The sequence below is a fragment of the Lytechinus variegatus genome, chromosome 7 (assembly GCF_018143015.1).
Source record: "Lytechinus variegatus isolate NC3 chromosome 7, Lvar_3.0, whole genome shotgun sequence".
NCBI lineage: Eukaryota > Metazoa > Echinodermata > Echinoidea > Temnopleuroida > Toxopneustidae > Lytechinus > Lytechinus variegatus.
The window spans coordinates 37,232,516-37,256,760 of record NC_054746.1 but is presented as its reverse complement, the minus strand read 5'-3'; the positions used below and the strand labels follow the sequence as shown (position 1 = coordinate 37,256,760).

Genomic DNA, 24,245 nt, shown 5'->3' with positions numbered 1-24,245 from the left:
ATTTGATAACTTGATAAATTTTTTTTCCATAAAGCTAAAGCTATGCCAAATGAAACAAAATCACATTAGAAAATAAAATAATGTGGCAGGATTGACAACTTTGTCACTCAACATTTTGAGAAAAGGACCTTTTTTTTTTAAATTTCTAATGCTTGGTGGTGTGAATATGTATTGTGTGTGTGTGATAATGTTTGTGTTCCATTGCAGGGGAAGTTCACCCAGAGTACAATCCATCGTTATGTTGAATATTTTGTGAAACTATCAAAGAATAAGAGTAAAGAAATTTAAGTTTAGGATTTTTTACATTTTCTGCAAGCAGCTTCCTCATGTCAAGAAAAAGCAATTCTAAAAAATTTAACCTTTTTTTCACATGCATGATCAATATAATCATAACGGATGCACATTTTAAACCAGTTTATTTTTTTAGTGACATCACTTTGTATCTGACAAAGCTGCTCACGTGCGACAACACAAATTTAAAAACTATTGTCAAATCTGTATCTTGATTATTCTTTGATGGATATTCGTCAAACCACCACTATTGTATGTTTTTGTTTTTCCTGCTTGTATTAACAAAAACTATGTATCTGGATGAACTTCCATTTTAAGGTCAAAAGTCTTTAAAGCTTTTGTGTCATTTCAAGTATTCTTGGACATTCATGGTACATTGATCCTTCAATCAAAAAGGGAAATTTGCCCTGATAATAAGATTGTTTTAGTAAATGCAGATAAGAAAAAATAATGGTGAAGGTTTGATGAAAATCCGTATTAATATAAGAGTGTTATGAATTGCTATATTTCCTGAAGGAGGATGAAAAAACCCTTGAAACAAGAGGCATTCATATAAAAAAAATCAAAAGAAACTAACATTTCTGGAAGACTGAATTTATAATAAGAAAGTTTATTAGAATTTGCGATCATTAATGCTATTTGCATTGGCACGTGACCAAGATCAGGATGTCACACATTACAACTTCCCATTACTTCATTGTATATTTTCTTTAATCAAGTCTTTCTCAGCATTGGGTGTTCTTTCATTAAAGGACATGTAATAAAGGTTTCACAACATGATATCATGGATGAATAATGTTTGTCATACCATTGGAATAAGCAAAAAAGAGATGTTATGGTTTTTTTTTTCAGTGCCAAAAGGGGAGTTTTACAAGTATGACAAAACGACGTTTCATCAATATTTTCATCCGACAAGTCAGATCTGACATCTTTCCATGATTTTGATTGGCTTAGAGGCACTGTTCCTATGGTAACTGTCGGATACAATGGGACTTGTCGGATAAAACGTCTGACAAGTCCTTTCATGAAACGCCTCCCAGATCTTGATTGCATTGCCAATGGAGGATTTCCATAGCATTAGTGATCTTGACATTCAAATGCTCATAACTTTCTTATTGTCCAAGTTTACTCAAAAATTTTGGTTGACCTTATTCTTTGATGTTTCTTTCACACAAGCTAACTCGAAATTATCATCCTTTAATTTGTGATGCCTGAGAACAAAAATAGCTCAAAGGTCTACATCATTTCCAGAACCTCATGCACCATGAATATTGAAGAGATATGACCCATTATTTGAACCTGTGCATTACTTTGAAGATTTGAATACAAGTGCAGGCCACAACATACACTGTCTTTTGTATTCAAGTGTTGAGTTCTTTCACAGATTAGGCCGGAGTTTAGGGAAGTGAGGGATGTTTCAGTTTGATTTTTTTCAAATAAAATATAAATTGACATTCATAATTCCAGAAAAATTGCTAAAAAGGTTTTGGGGAAAAAATGTGTCATCATTCCCTCCCATCAAAACGTGTCTATCACAATCCAGTCAACATTCTTCAGGATTTTGATTTCTGTTAAAAATAGATTCCTCATAATCAAGATGCTCTTTTCATTGTCCATGCAGCCAGTCAAATCTGATGCAATCATTTGAAAATTAGAATATTAGAATTTCACAAAGTGAAAAAAAAAGGATTTGATAAGGGTAGGGAGGGGGTGGTGATGGTGGATCATGGGATGGGGGGAGTGATGAGTGGTTGTAACTATACCATCCCAAGGGGCAAGGTTCCACATTGACAGGCAGAATTCTAATGAATTGTCTGAATGTTTTTCTGATAACAAATATAACTGCAGATTCTGGCAGGCCATGTCAGGGGCAGGGGGCGGCCATCCTATGATTTTTCAAGTAGTGAAGATGAATAAGGGAGAAAATGAGGAAAAGGAAAGAAAAAAATGAGAAACGGCTAAATATTAAAAAGGGAAGAAGAGATTTTAATGAGTAAATTACAACCCCGTCCCCTATAATTAAATTTCAAAAACATCACATTTCAGCCCCCCATCCATCTATAGGGCTTATTGATACACTGGCGCCGCCCCCTGAGCTACATTACACCCCCCCCCCCAAAAAAAAAAAGGTTTTTCTTCCAGTTTGCTGTAACTCGGGAGTAGGATTGCGTAAGCCAAATCTTCAGCTATTTAATCAAGAGAGGGCGTCTACATTTCAGTGTTTACAACGTTGCGATTCCGGTACACGTGAAGGACGTAGGACCGAGCCTATTTGTTATTGCCTTTTCAAAGTAATCAGACCTGCACTACCTTTGAAAATGCTACCACTAGTTTCAAACACTTCGAATCCACCTATTGGTAAGTTTTTGTGCTGTAAATTGTAATTAAGTTTGTGTTTTTTTACATGAAAATAAGTGCACTGCGCAGGCTGCTCCCGGTATCTGGCACGGTACCAACTACCATATCCGCTTCCCCACACGGCCCGCGCCAATGACCGAGGCGAGAGCAAGTGAACCAGCGACATGCAACTATATTACTACTTAAGGAAAGAAAAATGTTTCCTTCATTCTTTGAAAGAAACAAAGAAAAACGGAAGAAGGAAGGGAAAAGAAATAGAAGGAAAAATTAAAATAAAGAATGAAAGAGAGGGAGGGAAGAATGAAGGGAGAAGAAAATGAAAAAAATAAAATAATGGAAGGAGAGAAAGAAGGAAAGAAAAAGGAGAGGAAGGAAGTAGAGAAAAGTTTTAAGGAAAGAAAGAATGAAGGAAATGAATGAATAAGAAAATTTAATAAAGAAGGAAAGTAAGAAAAAATTAACAGAGAGACAAAGGTTCGGGAAAGAAAGATAGGAAATAAAGAAAGATGGAACAAAAAAGGGCAAGCAGGAAGGATAGAAAATAAAGAGGAAAAATGTTTAAATGTCAAGCAAAAAAAAATCAATCATCTAACCAAAATCATGATATTTGATGTTTTTTTACATATTTTGAAAATGTAAAGAACTAAAATGTTTTAGAAATGAATAAAATTTAATTGTGAAACATTGTCAACCTTAAAAATTAGATGAAACATCGTGGCATCATAATATAATTGTAAACATATCCTGATGATTTTGTAATTATTTTGGTAGAAAAAACGTTTATCATGTGAGATTGTTTGCACCGTTGAGAATCTGCTCGGATCCTACATGCCTAGATAGTAGCCTGCCACATCCAGGCATGAGGCCAGTTCATTTGCAATGTATTGGATTAGCAAGAAAATCACCGCAGAACTTGCAAAAGTTTACAGTTAACGATTTTATTGTTGTCTCTGCTTCGTCATCTGTTGGTTATTTGATGAAAATTCGTCACTTTTTAATGCGTTAATTACCTTTTGTTCAATATTCTGAAATACGGGACAAAAAGGCGTCCCGGGAAGGGTTTGTTGGGACAAAGGGGCAAAATACGGGACAATCCCAGGAAATACGGGACGTCTGGTCACCCTGACTCATTGATAAGAGATATGCAAATGAAAGAGTCAATAGTGTGTCCCTCAGTTAGGCCCAGGTGGTCAGGCCTCGCTCAATTTCTCTTTTTTTTTTTTATTTGAATTAGGGTCTAGAATTTAGTCTAAGACTAATGTTAGACTGAGTCACTGATGCTGTTTCGGAGGAGTTTGTCTACATTTTCTGATTTTTGTTTGCCCTCTAACTCAGGCGAGGGTTCGGATAGGCTCCACTTCACTACCGCTACCCTCTGCTCCACCTATATAAACCATCGGGGGACAACCATGAATAATGCTCACTCACCAAAAAAAAGACAAACTGGCAATTTGTGTTGGGAGAGTCACAATATGAAAACTATGCTTTTTCGATATACCAGTATTAGTAATACCAATCAGTATAAACTTCATACCGGTATACTTTCAATTTTTTTCAATTTTTCAATTTTTTTTTCAATACTGAAATACCGTCATACCAAAAGTTGAAAATATACCGGTATTTTCTTCTGTATTGTTGTCTATGGGTATTTTTTTACAATAAAATTAATTCAAAACAATAAGTTCTTTGGCTCTCTCAGGCCTTCACGTTTATAATTTTGTGGAGCTCAATAAATCGCTCTCCGTGAGGAGCTCAAATCAATTCATTACAATACATGTATGATAAATTGTAGATTTTTCTTAACATTGTATATATGCAATAGCTGTGTTAGCTATTAATTAATCTGTGGTAAAACTAGGCCTTGGTCACGTTAATATGATTACAAGATGTCGTACGCGCTCCTGCTAAAAAAAAAAAAAATTGCTAAAATTTCACATTTTACATCTTTAAATCCATGAAATGGCCTTCTTTTTTCCATAATTCCTTGAAATTACTTTGATTTAGTTGAAAACTATCAGAAAAATGAAAAATATTCACCACTTTCCCGACTCTGATTTGAACTTACCTCGGTAAATATTGTAGTCCCACATGTAGACTTCCATGGTGTTGCCATGAAAATCTACATATGGGACTGCAATATTTACCGAGATTAAATTAAAATCAGAGTCGGGAAAGAGATGAATATTCTTCATTTTTCTGATAGATTTCAACTACATCAAAGTAATTTCAAGGAATTATGGATAAAAGAAGGCTATTTCATGGATTTAAAGATGTGAAATGTGAAATTTTAGGATTTTTTTTTGAGGAGCGCGATTTTTTGCTCTCCTTATTTTCTTTAAGGAGCGCCGGCGTGATCGCGCTTCTCAAAAAGGAAGGTCTACTCAACGTATTTGATGAAATCAGAATCCAATAATCTAACCTCGAAAAGAATACATCGCCCCTGAAGTACTGTCTGAGCTCCACTAGCCGCTGCATAAGGCCTCGGCCCACCACTACGTGCATGTCGGCTCCATACACTTGTATACACAGCTACAGTAAACAAACGAAGCTGATCGAGACGGGGAGCATTTCATGAAGAGTTTTTCAGTGGTTTCAACAACAGATTTGCTTTCCGCCAATCACATGCGAGGTTTTGCCATAACTTGTAACATCCCTCTATACAAACAAAATATGATTCACTGACGAAACTCTTTTTGAATTACTCCCTTGCCTGTCTTTTGAGCACGTGGTGTAATGCACTTCAACAAAGTATCAACATTGGGGCGTTGACAGACAAACCACAGGGATTAACACTTGTTTTTTCTTTATGCAAATTTTTTTTCTCGGACTTCTCTTAACTTGTATCAATGGGAATTCCACTGAGTTTTTTTTTTTGGGGGGGGTGCTGTGCATTGACAGACAAACTACAGGGATTAACACTTTTTTTTCTTTATGCAAGTTTTTTTTTCTGGACTGCTCTTGACTTGTTTCAGTTATGACAAGTTTACTTTATATACTATAGATAAGCCTGCTACAAAACTCGTCTAACCCCCCCCAAAAAAAAAAAAAATACACAAATAAATTTTGAAAAAACCCAGAAAATGTTGATAACATTTACAGGAAAAAATGTTACGCCATCCCTCTTGGTTTATTTTGAAAATGATCTGTGAAGTGATCGTGAATGGAAGAAAATGGCTTGGAATATTTGTGTGATTTGTGATGGGTGCTGTATCCATTTTATGTATGTGCGGTCATGAATTAAATAAAATAAACTATTGGATTGATTGTAATTTAGATTTACATGTATGATGGTCTGGTGGTGTGATAAGATGAAGATCAACTCAATTTTGGCATGTGTGAAAGATGGAATTGACATTATTAAAATGAAAGAGTATTAATGACCAGGATGGGGGGGAGAGAAGAGAGAAGTAGAAAAAAAATTGAAGCTCAAGATTCGGAGAAGAGGAGGGATTGTGACAGGGAGAGGATGGGCTGATGGGAAAGAGAGAGTGAGGAATTAAGGGGCTGGAGAGATAAAGAAAAACAAAATCAAGAAAAAAAGGATTGAGAAAGAGGCGGCTGGGGGATAGAAGTTTAGGGGGGATTTTAGACAACGTGGAGATTCACAAGAGGAAGAAAACATGGCCTGAAGTGACGTTAGCTAAAAGAGGGGGGGTCAACACAATGGACTTAAGAAAAGTTTTTACGAGACGTCAAAATTTGAGGTCAACAAATTTTGAACCTTCGATGAACATGTGTTGATGTGAGTGGTAAACAAAAGGGGCGAATCTGAATGTGAATGAGTGGGGCCAAATCGGTGAAGGGAAAATCACGCATATCTCCTTGACTGTTATAGCAAGGAATTTTGGTGCTTGGAACTTGGGGCATGTACACACGTTTAGCAAAGAGTAGCAGTGAGTTGGTGCGGTATGGCATTTGGCAACTTGACTTATTGATTTCAGCATGGAGATAGGATTACGGTAATCGTACCACATGCTTGCTGAGATAATTTTGCACACATGCACAGGTAATTCACAGCTCTCGGTGGGGAGAGAGCATGATCGTATAACTTGGTAAGAAAGAGAAAGTTTCTATCAATGAGAACAGACCATGCTGAGCATTCCTAAGCTGACCACAAGCATCCCCTCTTTATCCAAAGCCATATCAGGGCTAAACAAACATTGGACACTGTTTGCACAATAAATTGGGAATTTACTCCGTATTAGTCGGTATACCAGTATTGAAGCAATTAGTAATACCGGTATTGAAAATATCAAAACCAAAAAAGCTTAAATTGAAAACCTTAAATTACATTCAGCTAACTCCACAGTTACTAAACTGCGGAAACTCACTCCTTGCCCTTTTTATCAAAACGTCTCAAAATCAATGATTTGAAGCTGAAAGGCATTACCCCACACGCAATAAATTCTCAGCCGAATCGAAGGTTGAATGATATAATGTCACCTCTACTCTTTTTTAAAGTCTTTGTGCAACTTGCTCTTATTTCTTAATTTCTGCATCAATTTTAATCACACTTGGCTACTGTATGTGTATCACTGTTATTTTTGTAAATAAACAAACTATGAAAATGTCATGGTGATCATTCTAACAAGGAGTTCATTTTTTTCTCCTCAGCGGCACTGCTCACAGCTGAGTATGTGACAGGAAAGGTCAAAGTTGAATGGGGGACTTCTAATACCCTCAAGCTCTCTGAGTAAGTTATGTCCTTAATTTTTCTATTCTGTAATTATTGTTTATTTGAGGAATTGTGAAGATTTATCTGCCATGAGAATGAAGCCCCCCCCCCCCCCCCCCCCGACTGCCTTGAACCTTAAAGACATCTCATTCAGCAGCTCCTAAACTAGCCAAAGATGAAGACAGTGTGAGATGCAATGATGAAGTAAATTGTAGCTTTACATGTATGTTCACATCAGATTGATACTTTGATCCGAGATGATTTATTTTGGGGAAAAAAAGGTTGTGAATGTTTTCACTCTTCAGACATCACATGCATTATGCATAAAATTCATATGAAATATGACAGCCTTTTCCAAATTACTAGAACTTTCTCCATCACTCTTAATCATCCAATGACCAAAAATTTTAAGCCTTTTTATAGAGGAATTTTTTCTTAAACCATGTTAAAAAAACTGAGCTTTTAAGTGATTTGATGATTTATTTCAGTGCTGTGACCTTGACAACATCTACTGCCATCAGTCGTTACTTGGCCAGGACTTCTCCAGGTAGTGGTCTTTATGGTAAGACTAGCCTGGAAGCAGCTGAGGTGAGTGTTCCAATGATGAAGAGTCTGATGATCAAATTCATCAAATTTGTGGAAATAGACAATTTGCTTTAATGTTTAGATGAAACTTTTTACAGTGTGGAAATAGTGTTTAAATGCTGCATGTAGCAGATTTGTAAAAAAAAATTACTTTAGGTTGCTGTCACACCTAGATGTTTTAGCCACTGTTCATGTATGCCAACACATTGTAGGCATGGTCAACTTTTTTCTCCTCAGATCAAATTTCAATTTGATACAACACAAAATATTAAGAATTCAAGATCTTTATGAAGAATTAAGTTTTGTTTTGTCTACAGGCAATTCTTGATATCAAGTAAAAATGGGATTCAGAAAAACAGCTTTCAATAGCATTTGTATGTCATCATGCGCTGGCTAAAATGTTCAGGTGTGATATCCCCTGTTCAGTCCTTCATTATTCATAAAAATCTAAAAACTATACTGGTGTGTGACCTTAAGTTCATAGGCTAGATATTTGTACATTCCCATCATTGAAAAATGTAAGATACTTTTCATCAGATAATCGTCTCTCAAACAACTTCTAAATATACATGAAGCTAATATGTAGGTATTTCAGTCCGAATCATACACACAGTTTTTTTTAGGGGGAGCAGTGCTATTCTGATTTTTTTTTTTTCCTACCTTTGTTTATTTTTCTTACAATGACATTAGGTTGACCACTGGTTGGACTTTGCTAACATCCGTGTGGGGTCATCCTCGGACTTCAACCAAGCTGTGGTCTACCTGGATAAGATCCTTGGCCCTAGAACGTTTCTGGTCGGACATGAGTTGACCATTGCTGATCTTGCTGTTTGGGGTGCCCTTAAAGGTAATTCAAGTGACTTTTTGTTTTAAATTATATCAGTTAAACCATTATTCAATGAGAGTGATTAATTTTTGGTATTTGAAACATCTCTGTATGCAGTTTTTTGTGCAATTGTTTCTCTGTTTGGTTGCTGGATATTGTTTTGTGGGGTGTTGCAAATAAAAATTGCAATCAATTATAAGTCAAATTAACGTTCTAAAATCATTCATAAAGTTCGAAATTAATTCAACAATCCCTCATTATTTGTTTTAGCAAAGGTACTTTACCTCCATGGTACATTTACATGGCTCAATGCAGCATCTATAACTGTGGAATTAATTGTTATTCCAACATTGACAACAACCTGGCACCATCAAGAAATTCAGAAGTTATGAATGATATTTTTCATGAATGATTGACAATTTTTAGTTTCAAGCTTGTTCATTTTTGGCTAATGTTAATGAAACAACATAACCTCAGAACATTGAAAATAAAATTTATCAAATATGGTCCAAACAATCAAATTAAGTAAAAAAAAGTGCAAAATGGTGAATGATGTTCCGGATAAATTTGAGTTAATACCAAAATGTAATGTGTTTTTTGTATATTCTATTTTAAAAAGGGAGTAATCCATTCAGTAAGATGATGTCCCAAGGGAAAGCTCCTACCAATGTGATGCGATGGTTTAGCTTTTTAGCATCTCAGGATGAGTTTCAGAAGGTCATCAATGCCCTACCAGAGTCTGCTAAACAAGAGCTAAGTGTATGTATCTCTATCAAAGGGTGTGTATCACAAAGGTTTAAAGTGGAGTTAACCATACTGTTAAGTACCATTGCATACTCTCAAAGTGATTGGTATAAATTCACATTATTGGGTTATGTGTATATAATTATAGCAGGGGCCACGGAACTTTTTTCCAAAATCGTGTACAAAAACGCAAAAATGACCATACAATTGTGATTTTTAGCATGTTCAGCCCCCCCCCCCCCCCCACTTTGAAAACCGTTCCACGGCCCCTGTATAGCATTTGACTTAACATATGATGGTAACTCCAACTGAACTTAATCTGAAGCAAGCCTGTTCCCCCCTAGGTTTTGATATAAAAAATTGAAATAATTGATCATAAAACATGCATATGTGTGTAGATTGTTGGTGATTAGTTAAAAATAATTAGTAAACAATATGAAAAAACAGGAATTGTGGTTAATTCTTTGATGGTGCAGTAATTTTGGATGTGTAAATAAGGCTTTTGTATGAAATTTGTATTTTGAAATTCAACACAGAGAGTCTATTTATTACAGTGGAAGGATCAAACACCTGTTATTTGCCGTCTTATAGGATCCATTACTGGGTTGGGTAGGAAACCTGATTATCATAGATCTTGTTTACATAGAAATCCTTTCATCAGAATGGATTACTGCACCTATTTTGTATTGTCCTTGAACTACAGTCAAATATCGGGGGGGGGGGTGCCTTTTACTTTACTATCATTACTGAACATATGGAAGTTCTAGAGAATTATAATGGAAGCATACATATATCATGATGTAAAAAAGAAAAACTCAAATCTATTAAGTAAGGTCACTGAAATTTTCTAGCTTGTTATTCTGGCAAAATTTAGAGTATATTTCATACAGGAATGTATGAAGAAGTGATCTGAAGAGAGTTTTGGCATGTTAGGTTTCAAGATCAAGGTTAAAAATGTTCAAAGATAGTTCCCTATCTGAATAGTGTATGAGATCTGATACTGATAACTACATGTTCATCAATACTTTGTTTATTTTAACAGAAATCACATGATGTGAGTAAAACAGACTGATATGATTTTGCCACTTGTGCTTCATCATTGGAATGAAATTTATATGCTTTCACTTAAAGCAAGTCCATTGCCATGCATTTGTACAGTTTTAAAAAGATTTTGCAGTGTTCGAAGTTTTGATGAATATTTTGTTGTTTGCAGGAACCCAGTATTTTTACCTTTGGCTAAACCATCACATTTTCTTTTCATATTTGCTCTTATATTGTGACAAATTAGTTTCAGCAGGTCTGTGTGATATAGTAAATACAAACTCCCATGCCTTTTTTCCATTCTTTTTTTCTGAATTCCATCCAAAAATATTTTTATTTATTTTTAGGAAATCTTTGCTTCCTGGTTGTAATGAATCATCTACCTGAAATTCAGTGATATTCCCCTCCCCCTTTTTTCTTGTTCCATTATCTTTTTTTTTCTTCAAAAGTTATGTTCATTGTTAATATCATTATCACATTTTGATGAAAAATTTTCCTGAATTTTTACTGTTTGAAAATTGCAATTGTTTTGTTCCTTTTTCACCGAACATTGCTTCCATTTCATATCCTCATTAGTAATATAGCAAATAATAAGTTAATGTATAGTATGCACTACAGTTCATTGTTATGTTGTCTGTTCATTGTTCATCTTTTATTTTGCTTCAAATTCCTATTCATCTTTTAGCTTCAATGACATGTTGTCCATCATATTTTGAGCTTTTAAAGTATTGTATGAGATTGGCTAGCTGATATACAGTTTAAACATAAATAACAGTGTTTGTGTAGAGGACTTGGAATACACACTATATCAATGATCATTTACCCTTGATTAAAAAACATCCAGAAATTTATTTTAATGTGCTAGTTTCATTGTTCAAATTAAAATCATGATTGAAGAAAACAGTCTTTGAATAATTCTTTGAAAATTGTACTAAGATTTCTATTCTTCAATATTTTTCCAATACTACAACCGAGTCATAGGTCCTTTACCAAGATTTTTTCATTTATTAACATAATTATGTAAAATAGATTAAACACAATAAGCCAAGCAGTTATTAAAATAGTATCATTTAGAAAGTTTTTTTGTATAATACATGTGATATGAATATTTATTTTGATTTCAGAGCAAGAAGAAGGATGTAGGAGGGTATGTAGAACTACCAGGAGCTGAGATGGGCAAGGTTGTAGTCAGGTTTCCACCAGAGGCTAGTGGGTGAGTACATTACACCCTTGAGGTGTTATCAATCCATATTAGAGATGTATATGACTCAAGAAGATATTGACATTTTTTAGAGGTAAATGTCAGCACCAAATTAGAATAAATAACACTGTGCATCTTATGTAGTTCATTCAGTGAAGTCTTGTAAGTAAACTTCAGCTTCAGTAAATTATTAACATGTTTTATGTTACCTATTAACAATGTTATAAGATCAAATAAAGACTGCTACCGACACTCCCTGTATCCCAAGACCATCCCAGAATGGAACCTTCTCTCTGAGGATGTCAGAAATTCTAAAGACGTAGGAGTATTCAAACTCAAACTTGAAAGTAGGCCCGTTTCGGGTACACGTGTACACGCACGGTCAAGTCAGTGCACGTGTACTAAATTCCATCACCGTGTTCACGGTAGCATCTGCATAAAGCTTGCGTGGGACTGTAAAGTCAGTGAACAAGCTCACAGCCTCACATTAATTCTTAGTTCTAAGATACTGCACATGTTTTAATCACTAATATGTCATATATTTCAATTAATCTAGAGTGAGTTTACTTCCAAAATCGCCGATTTAATCCACATTTATTCTGGAGACTCAAGTTTTTGTACCACACGAAAAGGGTATGCTCCGGTCAGTGCAGGACCCTAGTTAGCGCCGACGTTCGTTGGATGCGCAATTTGCATACTGTACCGTACATACATGCACAGATCGCTGCAGAATTGAGTTATAGATTGATTTTCATTATTTTAATGCCAATTTGAGGAGCGTGTGTTTGTAGGCTTGTAGTACATGTGTATGAGCGTGTAACACGTAACAAGACTCTCGAAAGCGCTCTTCAATCACTTTTAGAGCCAATTTGATAATCACCAATTGCAACAGCGATCATTGCTCCAGTTACGTGTTATACGCTCATAAACATATGCTACAAGCCTCCAAACACACGCTCCTCAAATTGGCAATAAAATAATGAAAATCAATCGATAACTTCAGTTACACTTATTTCTGCAGCGATCTGCGCATGCATGTACGGTACAGTATGGAAAATGCGCATCCAATGAATGTCGGCGCTAACTAGGGCCCTGCACTGATTTACTTTTGCATTCTTTATTAATTTAATGCGCTGCTAAGCTGAGTAAACTTTTTAATTGCACCAATTTTTGTGGATTGATACTTCTAACTTCTCAGGTAAGCTTTAAAACCGTGACTTAGGCTACATGTAGGAACATACCGTAACTCACTCTCACTCTGTGTTTACAACGTGTACACGACCGAAAAACACGCCGTGTACACGTGCATCAAAAATGGACTTTCAAACCGGGCCTACTTGAAAGTTTGGACATTAACACCCAATGGTATCCAAAGCACACTACCAAAATTAACCGTGTTTAGCGCTTGACCCCCTAAACCAAAACGTACGCGACAACCAGATGCTGGTGATTGTACGTCAACGGACAGATACATATGCAATGTTTATGTGACAAGGGGGTTTGTACAGCATTTGTGTCCTTGTCTAATATGATAAAACACAGTGTGTTTACAGCAAACATGAATATTGTTGCACTTCCATGAACATATATTGAAAATAAAAAAGAGCTAACTAACAAACTGTAATTTGGTAAAGTACATTTCAATCAGGAGTGCTTTGCTAATTAGTCTTTTACTAGATCGTAGCTTATTTTATATTTATCTTGGTCTGTATCATTATTTTAACCAGAAAGACCTATTTCTCTTTACCTAGATCTCCTTGAAAATTTCATATTTATTATCCATATTTCTCCTATATAGATATCTGCATATAGGGCATGCTAAGGCAGCCCTCTTGAATCAGTATTATCAGTTGGCCTTTGAAGGAAAGTTAATCATGAGGTTTGATGATACCAACCCTGCTAAGGAAAATGCTGAGTTTGAAAAGGTCAGTTTTGTTTCATTTTTTTTTTATTTTCCTGCTGAGCTTGTGACAATCTCATAAAGTAGAAGAATACTAATTTTCATCTTGTAATGGAACACATTTAAAGGTTTCTTTCAAATACCCGTAGATAAGGGGAAGTTCACCTAGATTTGATTAAAGCAGGAAAAACAGAAGAAATATATAGTGATGAAGGTTTGGAAGTAAACCATTAAAAAAATACAGATATTGATTTTAACAGTTTTAATCAATGAACATTTATTTATGATCTAGTAATTCATAAGAAGTTATTTTATCTCTGTTATGTTACCTTGAAGAAGTTGTCATCATGCTTGTACATCTGATTCCTTTGATCTAACCAGTCTAAATTGTTAACAGCATACTCTGTACAATTCCAAGGTGATGGCCAAAGTATGATTGTCAAGGATCATCACTCTATCAAACCATATGCCCCTCATTATTTCTTCTTATAATCTAATTTGTCAGGTTAACTTTCAGAATTTAGAAGTAATAACCGTCAGTTCTGACCTGATTATTCTTACATTTCTTTTTTTTCCCTTCAGGTTATCCTACAAGATGTAGCCATGCTTGGGATCAAGCCAGACATCTTCACCCATACATCTGATTCCTTTGATCTTATCCAATCCTACGCTGAGAAGTTGATCAAAGAAGGCAAAGCCTATTGTGACGACACCGACCCTGAGCTTATGAAGAAGGAGAGGGAGCAGAGGACATACTCAAAGAACTATGATAACTGTAAGTATCATCTCTATGTTGCTATGATGGGAAGAATGCATTGAGGAGTCTGTGTTTTACCTGATTCTGGGCAACAGGCATTTCTAGCTCTCCCTCTAACTAAATGATGAATATTGAGAATTGTATACAAGTTTATTTACTATGAAGAAGTATGATGTGATAGAACTTAAGTACAACACCGATCTTATGTATACCCACAAGATAATGTATGACCAAATTCATTGTGTTCATGATAGTATGGAATAATAAGTATCAAGATTGTATGGTACACTTATTTTTATTTCATTATTAGTTATATAACAATTTCTATAATTCTCAAGATTATACTGCTATTTTTGTTTCATTATTAGTTATATAACAAGTTTTGTAAGTATCAAGACTATACAATGCACTATTTTTCATTTCATTATTAGCTATAAAATAGAAAATTCAAGCTTATTTGAAAAAAAAGAGTTTCCATAATGCTTTATATGATTTATGAATATATTTTCCAGCCAATGAAACATTAAACATACATATATCACAATAATTTATATTAAAAAAAAAGTATGATCATATAAGGGAATGCTTCATGTTTATTTCCAGCTGTGGAAAAGAATTTTGAGATGTGGAAAGAGATGGTGAAGGGAAGTGATGTAGGTCAGAAATGCTGTCTTCGACTTAAGATTGACATGAAGTCAGACAATGGCTGTCTCAGGGATCCAACTATCTACCGTTGTAAGAATGAGGTCCATGTACGCACCGGTACCAAGTACAAGTAAGTCGTCCAACAATCAGAATATTTGAAAAGAAATATGTGAGGCACAGACTTTAGTAAGTTAACACTCATGAATAATTCTTATGCTTACTACTGGTCAGAAGTTTCTTATTGTACATAGTATGAAGGGAATTGCTCACATATAAAATGTACATATAATAAGCCAATCATATATCCTCACCTCAGATATTGTCTTTTTGCTCATCCCTATACTCAAAATATTTGTAACCACAACTTGTTCATAACCCTAACCCTTAATAAATCTATTTGATGAGCACAGAAGCCTTTGTAACTGAAGCAGATTAATCATAAAAAGTACTTTATACAGTTTGTGGTAGAAAACTCCCTTGTTAATCACAACAGATGTCATGAATTTCAAATTGAGGTACACCTGAAGCAGAGTTTTTCTGAATCATATCTGATTTGTGATACTCTCTCATTAAATATGTTCATTCTTTCAGGGTGTATCCAACTTATGACTTTGCTTGTCCGATCGTCGATAGCGTCGAGGGAGTAACTCATGCGTTGCGTACAACCGAATACCATGACAGAGATCCACAGTTTGATTTCATCATCGATGTCTTAGGTTTGCGTAAACCTCATGTATGGGAGTATAGTAGACTCAACCTACAGCATACCCTACTCTCCAAGCGAAAGCTCACTTGGTTTGTTGACAATGGATTGGTAGATGGATGGTAAGTGAAATCATTATTTGCACGCCAGGTAAATTTTAGTATAATAGTCAGTGAACCTAAATTGATTTTTTTTAATCCAAAATAATTCAATGAAATACCAATGCTGTAAGGCTAATTTTCTTGAGTTGAGGAATTCAACTGAAATTCCCAATTCCTTTGGATAAGTATGTCTTCAAACATGCTACAGGACACTCTTCTCTTTTCCGAATGTTGAGTTATTTGTGCCAGAATGATATGATCTGATGGGTTATTACTGGATACATTGGTTATCTGTTTAAAAAACTAACAATTTTATCTCTATTTTTGGAAAGACAACATCCTGAGTATATAACTACAGAATTATAAAGCTGCCAGAAAGGTTCCTGATCAACAGAAGAATATAAACAGTATTGCATTGTTTAATTATTTTTTTTTTTACTATTTGTCTGATTTAATGTTTTTTTCACTCAGGGATGACCCTCGATTCCCAACAGTACGTGGTATCTTAAGAAGAGGTATGACTGTAGAAGGGCTGAAGCTGTTCATCAACGCTCAGGTATTTACAGAGTTGAGTTTTCTTTAGAGAGACGGGGGTGTGAAGTAGGGAGTGATGGGGAATGGAGTTGTTGAAATCTACACAGAAATATTTTAGGAAGTTCATGTACATGTTTCTTTGACAGCTTGCCTATGAGAGAGGAAGAGATGAGTAAAGGGTTTTTTTTTCAGGTTGAAAGAGGAATAATTAATAGAAAGATTTTAGAATTGGATATGAGCAAAAGGATGTATGAATGACAGAGAGAGGAGAGAGAGTATGTTATGGAAATTGAATTTAAGATTGTAAGCATCTTATAATCACTTCATTCATGGCAACATATTTGTGTGTGAATGTTGGAAAGAGTAACATAGAAATTTGTTATCATTTTTGGGACAAGTACTTTAAGACTGCACATTCAAAATGTTGATAATGCTCTCAAGATTTGTTAATCAGATTAACAAATTCTTATGATATCATTGACTGTAACTTGAGTGATTTTTGTATTTCAATACAAAGGGTTCTTCAAGATCTGTTGTGATGATGGAATGGGATAAGTTATGGAGCTTCAATCGTAAGGTCATCGACCCCATTGCCCCAAGGTATACAGGTGTAGTTCAAGATGGAGCTGTACCGGTCATCGTTTCCAATGCTCCGGAGGAATGTAAAGAGGTGGCAAAACATCCAAAGGTAGGAATTATTTGAAACTCATAGTAAGACTCCTCTGTTAACTAACCTCATCTTTCTGTTGGTTCCCCTATGCAGAGCTGCCAAGTAGTACTGATTTTCAGTATTTAGAACTGAAAAGTGAGAAAAATACTGATAGTTTAATGTAAAATACTGATTTCTAAAGTTTCAGCTTTATGTGTTGCCCTATGGTATTTTTTAAAATACTGATTTCCTCACTGAAATACTTATTTTCAACTTTAAAAATACTGAAATGTTCTTTTTCAGGTTGGCAGCTCTGCCTATGTTATCTTTCATTCATTTTAATTGTTGTGAGAATTTTTCAATTTATTTTCATCTCATACATACAGAAAGATAATAATGATTATTTGCTTGCATCCATAACACAAATGAAATAATTAAATAATTGATTTAATGGATGATACTAATTTGATTACTTTCAGAATGCTGATATTGGCCTGAAGAAGATGTGGATTAGTAAGAAGGTCTTCATTGATCAGGAGGATGCCGCCACCTTCTCAGAAGGTCAGACTGTGACCTTCATCAATTGGGGTAACCTCAACATCAAGAAAATTGTCAAGTAAGTATTACATGGATACAAAATTATCCAATGCATCTCTATTGTAACACCTCCACTGAGTATTTCTAGGTCATTGATCCATACGTCAGTCAAACCGCCTGTCTGTTTATCATCCTTTTCTTCAGTATTGCAATCCACGAAGCATTGTGATGGCTGCAAAATTTACCAATTTTCAGGTCTCCCGTATTTGACCTTATTGCAATGTTTCATGTGAATGGTTTATTGAATAAATATAACATGAGGTCTGGGTGTGTTTCGCGGACATATGTCAACTGAAACATTGTCAGATCTGACAACTATCCCAAGTTATATTGGCTGAGAAGCACAAATTTCTTACTGTTAATATGGTAATTGTTGAATATTGAAAATTTGTCATTTCTGACAATTTTCATAAAACTTCTTCTGAAATCAGTAGCAAGCAGTTCAAAGGTTATTATCTGGTGAGGACAAATGTATAAATTTTGACTTTTGACTGAGCTTTGTAAAGAATCCCTCTTGTGAGATATGTTCTGTGAGACTTAATTCCTGACTACTTTCAAAGAAGACCTTGGAATTATATTTGTCAGATTTTCAGTGTGTTCCCAATTACAATGCTGTATTTTGTTCAGAAGGAAATTGATTACTACATTTTGCAGTGTAAATTTGAATACCCTTGAATAAATTCACATCATTGATACTAAATTGTGATGTTTAATTTTCAGGGCATCAGACGGTAAAGTTCAGTCAGTTGAGGCAGAGTTTGATGCAGATAATAAGGTATGTCTATACTGAAAACTATGTACATTCCTTGTAACAATATTATCTATAAAAAGAATCTTAATGACTCATTATTTTAATGAATATGCTATCCAGCCATTAAATGATATTTTTAGGTTTGTGCTATATGATCAGGGATATAACATAGAGAGATATGCTACAATTTATTAGAAATGTTTGCATGTGGTTTGTCATGAACTCATAAATTTTATGTAACAGGACTTGAAAAGATTGATGGTGCCATGTTAATTAAAAAAAAAATCATTTTGGCTTGACAGGCCATTTTATAAGACTGTGATCCTTTGTATCATAGCTTGAAGAATGTTGTTCATTTCCAGAAGTTCCGAATTTCATATTATGAATGATTATTTGTTTACCATTGAACAAAAAAAATTAAATATTAGATGATCATAGAAAGACCCCTCTTAAAAAAGCAGTCATGAGCGACTTCAATGGCACCATATGTTATTAACTTTCTTATTAAACAGTGAATTTATTTTTATTTATCTGCACTGTGCGTTTCTACCAAACAGAACTTCAAGAATACAATCAAGGTCACATGGTTGGGTGAAACCGAGAAGGCTCCATTCATAGAAGCTGTCATGATCCATTACGATTACATTATCACCAAGGGAATTCTGGGTAAAGATGAAGATTTCAAGGACTATGTCAACAAGAAATCAAGGGTAAGAAATAGTTACGAAGTTTGTAAGAAGCTGTTCATTCGCAGATGTATTGTGAGTCCTTGATTAATGTATCTTTACTCTATCCAATAGTTCCCCAGTTTTCCATGACAGAAACATTTTTAAAAATCACATAATTCTTAAAGAACACTAAATTTCACAGGAATCGTAAATCATAATAACATAATACAATGATATTCATAATATAACTAGTGTGTTGCCTCAGTTGATAGAGCAAATGTCTCACAACCAGGTGTTTGAACCCTGGCCACGTCAGACCAAAAGATGTTTAAAGATGGGGGTGCTGCTACCCTGTTTGGCGTTCAATGGTTAAAGGGATAGAGCCTCGTCAATCTGGTGCTGCCAGGCCCATGATCAATTGGGCAAAGCAAATTTTCAGATTTTGTCATTTCATGTCTATTTCAAACAATGAATTATAGATTTTCATCTTTCATAACAACGATGATTATAATTGTTATAATATCTGTCAATTTCATTTTTACACATTGGTCAAGTCAAGAATTGATTGCTTCCTTTATCATAATTGTGATTCCATGGATTTTTTTTATCATTTAGGAGGATACAAGTATCCTTGGTGACCCTGAGTTAACATCTGTAAAGAAAGGTGATATCATCCAGATCCAGAGGAAAGGTTTCTTCATTTGTGATCAGGCTTATGAACCAACAAGGTAAAGATCTAACCAAGACGAGCATTCTTCTTTACCATGATGTGAAAAATATACAAATTTCCTTTTTTGTCATCGTAATTTCCTCTCATTCATAACTTAAATTTTTGTCAAAAAAGTTATTTGAATTCTTTTCAGATCTTTACATGTAAGATTTGGACTTGATATCTTCTACCATAAACAGCCATCGTAATAAGTTTTTTGTTTGTATTGTTAAATTGTACCTTGTGTATGCCAGTAAAAAATGCATCTTGTCAAAGGGTTATTTATAAAACCTTTGAAAGTTGTCTTCTGTACATTTGAAGACGTGTTTTATGATTGAACCTTTCAGTAGGCACACAAGTCGTGCTACACCGTGTATCCTGATCAACATCCCTGATGGTCACACTAAGAACCAACCTGCATCAGCTACACCAAGTGCTCCAGCTGATAAGGTAAGAATGCAAAGTTTAGAGACATCACTGTCTTTGATGAGAACTGCCTTTTTTTCAGTCTGTCTATGTTTTATATTACTCTCTGTTTCTATTCTTCATACTGTGCATTATGCAACCCTTATCTCATTGACAGAGTCTCTCTTTTTTTTAAATCATCCAATATACTATATTGGAAATTAGATAGTAGTAGACTTCATATTAGATATTTCACCACATGAAAGACTGATTCATTTGATGTCATTATCTTGAGACTTACATTCAGAATGTAGATATTGGTGGTGATTAGATCTGCATTAACACATGCCTTTCTGAAAATTGAGACTTTTATTATTCATTAATAATTTGTGTAAAAAAAATTGAATAGACATCCTTCATTTTGTTTAAATAGTTGTGAGAGAAGCAAGTATCAAATGATATTATTCATTACTACTGTTGCTCCTCTGCCTATATCATTTTGCTATCTTTGGGTAGTGTTCTTTCCAAAAATCACACAAATTTGGTGTATTAAGTCAAACTTATGAAACGATTCTCTCTTTTTTTTCTCTCACTCCTCTCTGTTAGAGTAAGAAGCAGCCCAAAGAGACCAAGAAGGAATCAGTTAAGAGTGCCCCAGCTACCCCTGTGCAATCTACTGGAGATGTAGGTGACTTAGTGGCTAAGATCACTGCTCAAGGTGATGCTGTCAGAACCCTGAAGAATAACAAAGCTCAAAAGGTAAAAACAAAAAGCTAGAAATCTGCTATATTGAACTCATATTCATATCTATATTAAACCATAAAGTGGCATCTGGTATCTTACTTCAATTTCAAACAACTACTTTTATTCATTGCCTCATATATCATTCAGTCAAAGAAATAGTTATAGATCGTAATAAACAATACTTAAAATGTTATTATATGTTTTGCTAATATTTATTAATTTTGTTTACATCATTCAAATGAAAAGGAGGTATTTAATGCTCAGTTTCCATGCAGTAATTAATGCCAGTTAGCTAGGTATAAAACATAGAACATCTGAAAATGTTATAAACTCAGGTTTAAGACCCATTTGATGTCAGTTCACTGAGAATGATGTAGAGTCTATTTGGTCTGTATGAATTAGACCTGAATGCGCACAATACATGTATATTACATTTCCAATGTTATACTATTGTTTAGGCTGAAATAGATGCTGCAGTTAAGATCCTTCTTGCGTTGAAGGCCGATTACAAGAACCAGACTGGACAGGACTACAAGCCAGGAGCAGCAGCACCTAAAGCCAAAGCTACAGAGACTGGTGATGTAGATAACTTAGTGGCAACGATCACTGAACAAGGAGACAAAGTCAGGACTATCAAGGCCAATAAATCTCCAAAGGTAGATACCTTCTGTGATCTTTCTTCATCTTGTGTCTCACCTATCCTGCTCCTGTTGATAGATTCCAGTTAAACTATGATGAAATTCAAGTATGAGAGTACTGTGTCCACAGACTGCAAAATTTCAAACTATTTTCTTTAAAGAGCATGAAGAATTAATGTCGTATAAGATTTTTTTTTTTAAATTGAGCGAACACTTCCATGTTGTAAAGTAGGGAAATAAGAAGCTTCTTTATTGACCTTGTTTGATATTGACTTTGGAATCTCACATGAAATTAGTTTTATTGCCTTCAAAGCTTTTGGAAGGATATTTTAGAAACTGTTTCATTCATGTTTGAGGAATGAATTTAAGAGTGGAAGGATATCTTTCCATTCATTCCCTGCCTTTTTTATTTGTCTTTTCTTACCCATAAGCTGTAAAGGCTGTTGTGTGTGTGGTAATTGATGATTTCAAGTCTGGTGTTGGTGTTGGAAGCACAATTTGGATTACAATTTCCCACCTCCAACACCTATTCTGAATTTACACAAATAATCCAGATCACAATATTGACAGCTTAACACCTAGTGAGAAACTTTTGAGGACCATCTGTAGTTTATGTTTGGTGTTATACTCATGTCAAAATTGACCTTACACCAACACCAAAAGGTCAATACTGAACTTTAGATCTCCCAGTGAGTGATCTTCCATGGTGAACATTATCACACTCTTCCTTGTAGGAGGAAATTGATGCAGCGGTCAAGGTTCTTCTGGCTCTCAAGGCGGACTACAAGAAACTGACTGGCAAAGACTACAAACCAGGAGCAGCTCCTGCCAGTAACAAGGAGAGTGCTCCTGCTGTAAAGAAGGAGAATGCTCCTGCTGTCAAGAAGGAGGCCGCTCCAGCTGCACCAGGAGGACCGGAGGTAGAGGCCATTGTTGCAAAGATCACAGCCCAGGGAGATCAAGTCCGTAAACTAAAGTCGGATAAAGCTGACAAGGTAAGCCAATCCAAGATCAATTATCAAGATATCGGTTAATACTAAGAAGATTAGGGACATTGAATGCCCTGTACATCATGCAGATATACAGTGTTATTACAACTTTCTTGAGACAATTTGTTTTGTTATCTGGGATGCAACTTAGTAGAATCATGTGCTAAGTAAATGTGTAACAGGTGATCATAATATTCATCTGAGTATGAATTATGGCTTATAAATTGAAAAATGTGGCCTAACAGGTCTTCTATTTTCATTATGATGAAAATTAGTCTTGTATACAGAACCATTATTTAAAAAATATATACATTATTTGATCCTATGTACTCTATATAATTATGTATGTAACTATCTAATCTAATTGAAACAGATTTTCATGTAGTCATATTATATTCTTATGAAACATTCAGGGAGACATAGATGCTGCAGTGAAAGTTCTACTCGCATTGAAAGCTGACTACAAAGGTGTGACTGGTATAGACTACAAGCCACCAGGCTCCTCTAGTGATAAAGGGAAGAGCAAGGAGAAGAAAGAGAAGCAGAATAAAGCAGCAGGAGGTGGAGCCAAGCAGAAAGGAGCTGGAGCAGAGAGTAAGGAGAGTGCTGGAGCAGCTGAAGGAGATACCAAGAAGCAGACTAGACTAGGACTAGAAGCAAAGAAAGGGGAAGATCTCAGTGAATGGTATTCACAGGTACATTTTCAAGTGGATATTTTCTTGTACCCCAATTTTATCATGAAAGCCCCGGTTAACAGAAATTGAAATAAACCTTAGCCATTTACAACGTGGGCACTTCCATATGATAATCAGCTTTTTTTAATATATCAGATCCCTTTTTTATCACTTCAAGAACTGCTCAGGCCATGATTATTTGAGGGAGCATTACAACTTTTCATATTAATTAGAGAATAGAGACTAGTCGTTACAGGAAGGTCCCACATATTGGTCGTCAGACTAGCCTCCTTTTGGAATTACCCATGAGAGTCTTAGTACATGTGACATTTCGAGTGATGCGAAGTTCAATAAAACACACTTTTGCATTTATCTTTTATTTTGTTTATAAGGTGATCACCAAGGCTGAGATGATAGAATACTACGATGTGAGTGGTTGCTATGTGCTTCGTCCATGGTCTTATTCCATCTGGGAGAAGATTGTTGCCTTCTTTGATGCTGAGATTAAGAAGCTTGGTGTAGAGAATACCTACTTCCCCATCTTTGTATCCCAGGGTGCATTGGAACGTGAGAAGGAACATATTGCTGACTTTTCACCAGAGGTGAGTTCACATCAGTCAAGTTCCATTATTTTTTTTATTTAATGTAAAGAGCTTTTAAAAATCCTGAGTCTTAAATATTTATTGTTCCATTATGTATCTAAAGACGTTTACAATGTCTCTACTTAGTGAATAAAAATCGAATGAAAAAAAATAATGGTTTGGGTGACACAAACCAACCTTACAAAAATCAGTTACTGTAGAGCATTGTGTATTCACCACCAGTATGTTATTTTGGTCATGATATCGGGTCATTGTTGCAATTATCAATACGTGTATGATGTTAATTGCAGGTTGCCTGGGTAACAAGAAGTGGCCAGTCTGAGCTTGCTGAGCCTATTGCCATCCGACCAACCAGTGAAACCGGTAAGATTATCGATTAATAATTCCAACTTTGAAGAATGCCACAAAGATGTATGATATTGACACTAGAGCAACTGCTCGCATTGACTCACATGCAA

General features: G+C 35.1%; 1 protein-coding gene across 2 annotated transcripts in view; it reads left to right on the top strand.

Annotated features, from left to right (window-relative positions):
* The first annotated feature begins 2,519 nt into the window (after positions 1-2,519).
* The window catches only part of LOC121419182 (bifunctional glutamate/proline--tRNA ligase-like), a 31,765-nt gene continuing 10,039 nt past the window's right edge, over positions 2,520-24,245 (top strand). The window contains exons 1-24 of one of the 2 annotated variants that reach the window (XM_041613532.1): positions 2,520-2,649; positions 7,264-7,342; positions 7,813-7,912; positions 8,600-8,756; positions 9,355-9,494; positions 10,522-10,533; positions 11,645-11,733; positions 13,520-13,646; positions 14,204-14,396; positions 14,982-15,153; positions 15,615-15,848; positions 16,299-16,383; positions 16,879-17,049; positions 17,490-17,626; positions 18,328-18,382; positions 18,916-19,068; positions 19,642-19,754; positions 20,083-20,185; positions 20,747-20,899; positions 21,343-21,540; positions 22,257-22,517; positions 22,925-23,206; positions 23,578-23,787; positions 24,078-24,150. In XM_041613532.1, coding sequence (XP_041469466.1) covers positions 2,610-2,649; positions 7,264-7,342; positions 7,813-7,912; positions 8,600-8,756; positions 9,355-9,494; positions 10,522-10,533; positions 11,645-11,733; positions 13,520-13,646; positions 14,204-14,396; positions 14,982-15,153; positions 15,615-15,848; positions 16,299-16,383; positions 16,879-17,049; positions 17,490-17,626; positions 18,328-18,382; positions 18,916-19,068; positions 19,642-19,754; positions 20,083-20,185; positions 20,747-20,899; positions 21,343-21,540; positions 22,257-22,517; positions 22,925-23,206; positions 23,578-23,787; positions 24,078-24,150 — 3,337 coding nt within the window. In that variant the 5' untranslated portion in view covers positions 2,520-2,609. The remainder of the gene's footprint in view (positions 2,650-7,263; positions 7,343-7,812; positions 7,913-8,599; positions 8,757-9,354; positions 9,495-10,521; positions 10,534-11,644; positions 11,734-13,519; positions 13,647-14,203; positions 14,397-14,981; positions 15,154-15,614; positions 15,849-16,298; positions 16,384-16,878; positions 17,050-17,489; positions 17,627-18,327; positions 18,383-18,915; positions 19,069-19,641; positions 19,755-20,082; positions 20,186-20,746; positions 20,900-21,342; positions 21,541-22,256; positions 22,518-22,924; positions 23,207-23,577; positions 23,788-24,077; positions 24,151-24,245) is intronic. The other variant, XM_041613533.1, reaches the window with a different exon arrangement.